Genomic DNA, 7,514 nt, shown 5'->3' with positions numbered 1-7,514 from the left:
GAAATATTAGGTTATTACGCGATTTGGTAATCCCATATCGTCCCAGAATCCGTCGCGCGAGTAATTCGGTGAAATTAGATCAGCCATTATGCCGATCCGCAAAATTCCATCTTAAGAGAGATATTTCGGGCATTCGAAGGGATCATTAAACTCTCTAATTGTAAGTCGGCTTCATCAAAAACATCACTGACTTCTAATTTTTCTGAAATTTTAATTTCTATAATATTTTCAGACGCGTTTATAAATTCATTTCAAAAGGACATTCTATTTAAGCGTTTCTAATAAAATGTTTCACTAAAATGTTTAATTAAAATGATCATCTAAAATAATCACACACACACACACAACTAAAATGTTTACAATTAAATGTTTGAAATGAATCATTCGTCTAAAATGTTTGAAAAAAGATTATCAATGAAAATGATGAACTGAAATGTTTAAAATTAAATGTTGAACTAAAATGTTTGAAATAAAACATTCAACTGAAACGTTAAAAATAAAATTATCAATTGAAATGTACAACTAAAATGTTTAAAAAAAGATACCAAAGAAAATGTACAACTGAAATGTTTAAAATTAAATGTTCAACAAAAATGTTTATTTAAAATGTTTAAAAGAAAATTTTAAACTAAACTGTTTAGAATAAAGTTGTCAATTGAAACGTTTAAGTCTCCATCAGGTGCCTGCCCCTGGTGTCCGGTCTGGGCATACCCCACTCCACCGCCTTCGCGTTGAGGTCCCCCCCGACGACGCATCCCCCCTCCAGCTCGCGGATGGCGTCCTCCAGGGCCCCGACCTTATCGCGAAATTCCGCGATGCGATCATTGGGGGAAAGATATACGCTAATCAGCGTCAGGCCCTCGCCCTTCACCCAGACGTATCCCGCCCCTGCACCGCACGTCTGCACCCGGAATCTGGACGGGTCCGGAATCCAGATGGCAGCAGTTCCTGTCACATCGGAAAACCACGCAGGGCCCTCTCGAGATCTGTACGGCTCGCTGAGCAGAAGAATATCGATCTTCCGCTCGAGCCGCATTTGCTCAAGGAGGGCATTCGCGACTCTACTCCGGTGCAAGTTGGCTTGGAGAACTCTAGCCATTCCCGGAGAGTCTCGCCTTCGCCGCCGTCAGGGCGTCGCGGTACGTCTTACAGGCGCTGGATCCTGTCACATGCCCCAGCCTGGCAATGTCCACCCCGCGTTCCGCGCAGATAACGCACTTGGGGGTCGCCTTGCACGACGTTGCTTGATGGCCCTTGGTGCCACAGCGGAAGCACGCGTCCCTCCTGTCGACTCCTTTGCACCACCGCGCAAGGTGCCCGAACGCCAGGCACCTAAAGCACTTGGCGACTGCAGCTCTTCGCCGGGGGTGGCATCTTACCATGCCGATCCGGACGGGGCCACTGCTGAGCAATTTGCTCGCTGCCCCCTCGCCCAGCTCGACGATGGCAAGTCTCTGGCCCCTTGTATTGGCCTTAGTGACGATCACCTTGGCGTCACCACTGGCCTCTCCCAGGACCTCTCTTAGGGCATTAGTAACCTCTTCGCTAGTTGTGAGGCAGTCTAGATCCCTAATTTCCACCGTAGTCCGGAGCTCGATCCTCCTCACGGAGCCCTCCTGCCCGATTGCGCTTTTGATCGCCTCACTGAAGGCGACTTTCTCCTCCTGCTTCGTCTTCGCGTCGAGCTCGAGGATCATATCTCCTGTGCGGGCCTGCCGAACACTCTTTACTTGCACCCCGGTCAGTTCTGGGGCGACCAGGGACCGGAGTCTTCCAAGTACTTCGGCATAGGTCTTCCCTTCTGCCGGTCGTACAATCACTGCGGCCGTTCTCAGCCGCCGGGGCCGTTTCTTCCTCTTCTTCTTCTTCCTTTCCCTCCCTGCTGTTATCGCCCCCTCCTCATGCTTCCTGCAGGAGGCACACACCGTGACCGAGGGCAATTTCGGCCCGGCAGAGACGGGGTGAGACTTCAGCTTTTTTTCCCTCCGTTTTTTTTTGAGACGACGCTCCATGGCCCATCTTCTTCTCCTTTGCTCTTCTTCTCTGGCGGCGATGGCTGAGAAGAAGGACTTTCCCGGATCTTACGGGGGCGCTTCCCCGACTCCTTGTCTTGCTCCCGCGCAGGCTGAGCTAGAAGCGCAGCCTCCATGGCGTCGAGCAGCTCGACGCACCTCGGTAGCCCGCTCTTAATCGGCATGGCCACATTTCTCTGTTTTGTGGTCGCCGTTTCCATCTCGACCATGATGTCGCGGCATTTGCCAAGCAAATCGCGTAGCGAGCTCCGCAAGACATCAAGATATTGCAGTTCCGCCGCTATCCTCGTCAGTTCGACGGGAGCCGAGCGGTCCACTCCTGCAGCACTGCGGTCGTTGGATAACGACGTCTAAAAAACCACTAGCAAAATGCTGAAAAATTATCACAATCAACTACCAAGAATATTCGATTATTTTGCATAAAAATGGTTTCGAGACAGTGATTAATAGTTTCTTAATTTTACTAATGCTGACCACGTAAGTTACTTGTTAGATAAACTAAAAAGTTAATAGCCAATGTTATGTTAAGAAATTAGCATAATATTAAGATGATTTATGGGAAGAGCGAATGTTTCAGAAAGTAAGATTTGCCTTTATACATGTACTCACGACTACTCTCGAAAACAGTCTGAGCACGAAAATGGGCACCGGATACATTACGATGAGAGTCAGCTCCATCAACCGTGTTACGGCAGCGAGAGAGAACAGGAATGCGGTTAGAATCAGAAGTATCACCAGCTTCAACAGACCTATGATTGCCTAGAATTATAGTTCTGGTCATTACAACGTCATGAAAATTACTGGCTACCACATAAACGTACCCGCATAAAAATAGAGTCTACGACCTCCTCGGAAACTACGTAAACCCTCGCACCCTAAATTCACCCTTCTAGTAACTGATGCCTTAAACATACCGCACTCAACCCTTGCACGCATATTGGGAAGCTAATTTACGACACATTTAGTCAATTAATTTTTCTAAGAACGAAGAAATATCTTGGAATAGTTTAGACCGTAGTCTTTCTACCCCTAATTCACCCTTTCGGCAATCAACATTTGAAGCTTCAACCCTCAATCCCCCGATTTATATTAAAAGGGAAGTACAACATGAACTTACATAATAAAGATATGTAAGTATCTGCGAGCTTCCGAAAATTACGTGAATTTTCCACCCCAAAATTCGTCCCTTCTGTAAATTAGATGTACAACACCGCCCCGCAACCAGCTGATTTACATTAAAAAGAGGAGAACCCAGCCGAAATTTACATGACATAAATAATATTAGTATCAACAAACTTTCCAAAATAATACAAACTGCCAACTTTGCACCCCAAACTCACCCCTTTGGGTAACTTGTGTACAAGAGGGGAACCTCGAACCCTTGCTTACAGAATACGTGTAGACAAGAAAATATTATCAGAGCGCAGGGAGTGTCTTAGAATAATCTTAACTGTCAATTTTGCACCTCAAAATCACCCTTTCAATAGTTGATATCTTTATCATCAAGCCTCGGCGCCCTGATTCAGAAAATAAAGGAAAGCTAACTTAAATTTATTTAACGTATTTAATAGAAATGTATTAGCAAACCTGGTCTAAGTCGATTTTATAAAAATACGTCGGCATGCAGAAATATTCCGGAATGATTGTAAATGTTCACTTTGCCCACGATCAATCGGTCATTAACCCTCGACCATTCCATTCAGATCGAAAAGGGAAGCCGGACCTTTATTGACTGAAATCAGCATTCGTGAATATTTCACAGTAATTTAAAATACTCACCTTACACCCCAAATTTACTTCAGCAGTAACTAATACACGTCAGTCATTAACCCTGGACCTTTAAATTTATAAGGAAATGGAGTTCTAGCTTAAATCTATTGACAAAAATAAATCAATACTCATCAATATTTCGAAATTATTTTAAATATTAACTATGCACTCCGAATTCACCCCTTCAGTAGTTATCACCTTGGTCAACAACCCTTAATTTACATTAGAAAGAAAATCTAGCCAAAATCTATTTATTGAATACATAGGAGCATGTAGACATAAGCAGAAGTGTAACTTAATATTTAAATTAAAATTAAAAAAATTAAAATTTTGAGATTTAAATAATTGAAACTTTGTAATACAAATTCAATTCTTTAGTAATTGATATATTGGAACTCAAGTTCCAACCCTTTAATTTACATTATCCTAAATTTATTCACTAAGTATACATATGTATATCAGCGCAAATAGTATTCTAAATCTTTTCGTCCCTCTCTAAAACCCAAATGAAAAATAACATTTTATTTGCATAATAAATATTTTTTTTATCATTTGCAATAATAAATAAATAATTTGTCGAATTATTTGAATGATTTTTTAATGAAATAAATAATTTTATTATTACTAGCAATATAAAATATCAATTCAATTTGCAATCTTTTTTTTTCACTACACCCCGAACCCTCCATTTCATACGCCATCCACCAAGCTCCATAAAAACCCGTCCACCTAACCTAAACCTTCGACCCTAAAATCCGCAAGAAAAAAAATCGTGACCACTTCCGTCTGCGAGAAATCTTTGCTATCGATGGGCGAACGACTTTTCCAACGGAATTTTTCGGGGACCGAGCGATCTCAGCGACTCTGCGAGATATCTGGAAGCGGCTTACGCAAAAGATCGGCATCGTTCGTTGCCCGGAGCACGAAGGCCAGGAAAATATTTTTCTGGCGTCGATTTTCACGGTCGGGGCACGATCCTCCAATTCATTCCACTGGGTTAGGTCGCGGAGGCTTGAGACTGCATTCTTCCAGTTCACCCACCTCCCCATTTTTTCGTCGACGAAATAAGGGACCCGATAGGAGCCGCGCCAGAAATGGCGGTTAGAGTGTGCGATGGGATCGGCGAGGGTGTGGAGGGGAGAATTTTTGTATTCCGACGTTTGCACGTTCCTTCGACAGATGACACCCGACGCCACACGTCGCACTTTTCGCTCAAAGAGTTGGCCACAATCCACAACTTCGTGCGACTTTTATGAAAATCGGTGTTTTCATGTTTTCGAGGTTTCCTGAATTTGAATGCGCTGTCGATACGAAATGCGACACCAGACGCTATCGACGTACACAAGCATTGTTTCGAACTTATTTTTCGTAGATGTTAATTTTAGTTGAACATTTTATTTTGAACACTTCATTTTAAACATATTGGTTGTGAATACTTTATTTTACACATTTTAGTTGAACATTTTATTTTAAGCATGTTTATCGAACAGTTTGTTTGAACATTTTATTCTAAACATTTTAGTTGTACATTTTACTTTATATATTTTCATTGACCAAGTACTTATTTTTTGTGGATGTCAATATTTTTCTATTTTAGCTACAATATTTGCCTACGATTTTTGACTACAATTATATGATTGGAATATAAAATTTCATACGACGATCTTCGTGTTAAGTAATTTTTGTATTTAATTGTGATAAAAATGTTTACTTAACCAATTTTTTTTAAATAATATTATAGGTCACGTAGTACAAATATATTGTCTAAAGTAGTAATAAAGAATATTATCAGTTATGAACAATATGATTATAGACAATGTAATAAGAAAAACATAATCAATTATAAATATTGTTTAAATTATTGTTACATATGTATTGTTAACTAGGGATATGTCTTTTTCTATCGCTCCATTGTGTGGTTTTCGTATGTACAACAGATCCGACGTCCATTTTTTCGGTTTTTTTTCGTAATCCGCTTGATATTTGTATCTGAAAAAAAGATACTACTCCTGAGGACTACTCCTGTTTCCAGCACACTTTTATACAACACTCTGTATATTGTTACCGATATTCTTGTAGAGCATCGAAAGACAAATGCAACGAGTATAATGAATATATACAGTGACTCGCATTAATATTCGGACACGATATTGATACAAGAACAATTGCTCCTTTTTATTGTTTATGATAGTATTATTGAATCAATTGTTTTCTCATACAAAGTAAGTAGAAACATAAATTTTGTTTATTTATTGCACATGTTCTTTTGTATAATAAGCGATGAACAAGATTGTGAGGAAATTTAACGTCACAAAAATATTCGGATAGTGAATGAATTACATTAATTTTATATAAAATGAAAATCTTTTTAATCACGTTATCATAATATTAATATTTTGTCGGTTGACCCTTTTGTTTTATTACTTCATGTAATCGCTTGGGCATGTTACAGATGACTTTATTTAAATAATCCGACGAAATTCGTTTCCATTCGTCTAACAAACGTTGTTTTATCTTTGTTGTTGTCTTTGTAAGTATTGTACGAATTTTGTGGTCCAATTGATCCCATAAATTTTTAATTGGATTTAAATCAGGCGATTGAGGAGAAGGATGCAGTACTTTTGGACAATTGTTTAACAAATATTCCTGTACAATTCTGACCTTGTGTTTAGGATCACTGTCCTAATAAAACTTAAAACTGTACGTACACCCATATTTATAACACTTGTAATTAAATTTTCTTTAAAAAATGTCCAAATATTTCATTTTATCCATAATACCATCGATAAAAACTAGTTCACTTATACCTACGGACTGTCCGATTATTTTTGTGACGTTAAATTTCGTCACTATCTTGTTTATCGCTTATTATACAAAAGGACATGTGCAATAAATAAACAAAATTTATGTTTCTACTTACTTTAAGGAGTGCTTTATTATATGAGAAAACAATTGATTCAATAATATTGTTGCGAATTACTGCATTTCTTTCGCGTCGCGGCATTTTATTTACAATAAAGTACATAAACTATAATACAACTCAATTCAATTATGTTTGAGATCTTTGGACCGCTCGACGATCCGATCCCGACTCTTCGATTGTCCGTTGATAACACACCTCCGTGGCAACCCCTCTCTTCTATTATTCTTTAAGGAGGTGTTCACAACAGGGCTGTTTCACATTACAGCCACTTGATTTGGACAAGTCGCCGTAACAATATTATCATAAACATTAAAAAAGAGATATAATTCTTGTAACAATATCGTGTCCGAAACATTAAGTAATCAACTTTCAAACGCAAACATATCGAGGTTAAACAATCGAAAGTATTCAATCATTATACTTGTTGGATTCGTTTCTTCGCCCTTCATCAAAACACGTACGATTCTATTTAAAATTAAACGAAAATAATTTATCAAAAATATTTAAGTTCCTCTGCTTTCAGACGCTACTATCTCAGGATTAAATGACCACAATACTACTCGTCTTATCATGCTCTTGTTACGAGCCGAGGGCCAGGCAGTTTGGGTGGCCGGAGGTTGCATGTAATTGGAATTTTTGGATGAGGTGCGTAGACCAGCCGATGTTTATTTCGACACGGGTAGCTACCTTTAAAATTAGGATAAGGTGTTTGGAGAAATTGATATTAGGGTTAGAAAAGAAATAAAGATATACCTCGAGCGGTTAAGATATATCTTGGTGGGTTATAC

At 39.4% G+C, this 7,514-nt stretch overlaps 1 protein-coding gene across 1 annotated transcript; it reads right to left on the bottom strand.

Annotated features, from left to right (window-relative positions):
* Nucleotides 1-664: 664 nt before the first annotated feature.
* LOC143261725 (uncharacterized) lies at nt 665-1,036 on the bottom strand. Its single transcript, XM_076527951.1, has one exon. It carries the CDS (start codon nt 1,034-1,036, stop codon nt 665-667), a length of 372 nt encoding a protein of 123 aa, XP_076384066.1.
* Between the last annotated feature and the right edge of the window lie 6,478 nt (nt 1,037-7,514).

The sequence above is a fragment of the Megalopta genalis genome, unplaced genomic scaffold, assembly GCF_051020955.1.
Source record: "Megalopta genalis isolate 19385.01 unplaced genomic scaffold, iyMegGena1_principal scaffold0062, whole genome shotgun sequence".
Taxonomy (NCBI): domain Eukaryota; kingdom Metazoa; phylum Arthropoda; class Insecta; order Hymenoptera; family Halictidae; genus Megalopta; species Megalopta genalis.
The sequence above is the reverse complement of the archived record's forward strand: the minus strand, read 5'-3'. Positions and strand labels throughout refer to the sequence as shown.

What these genes read in the sequence shown, in the direction of transcription:
- LOC143261725 (XM_076527951.1), bottom strand. Translation starts at nt 1,036, where the DNA reads ATGCGGCTCGAGCGGAAGATCGATATTCTTCTGCTCAGCGAGCCGTAC.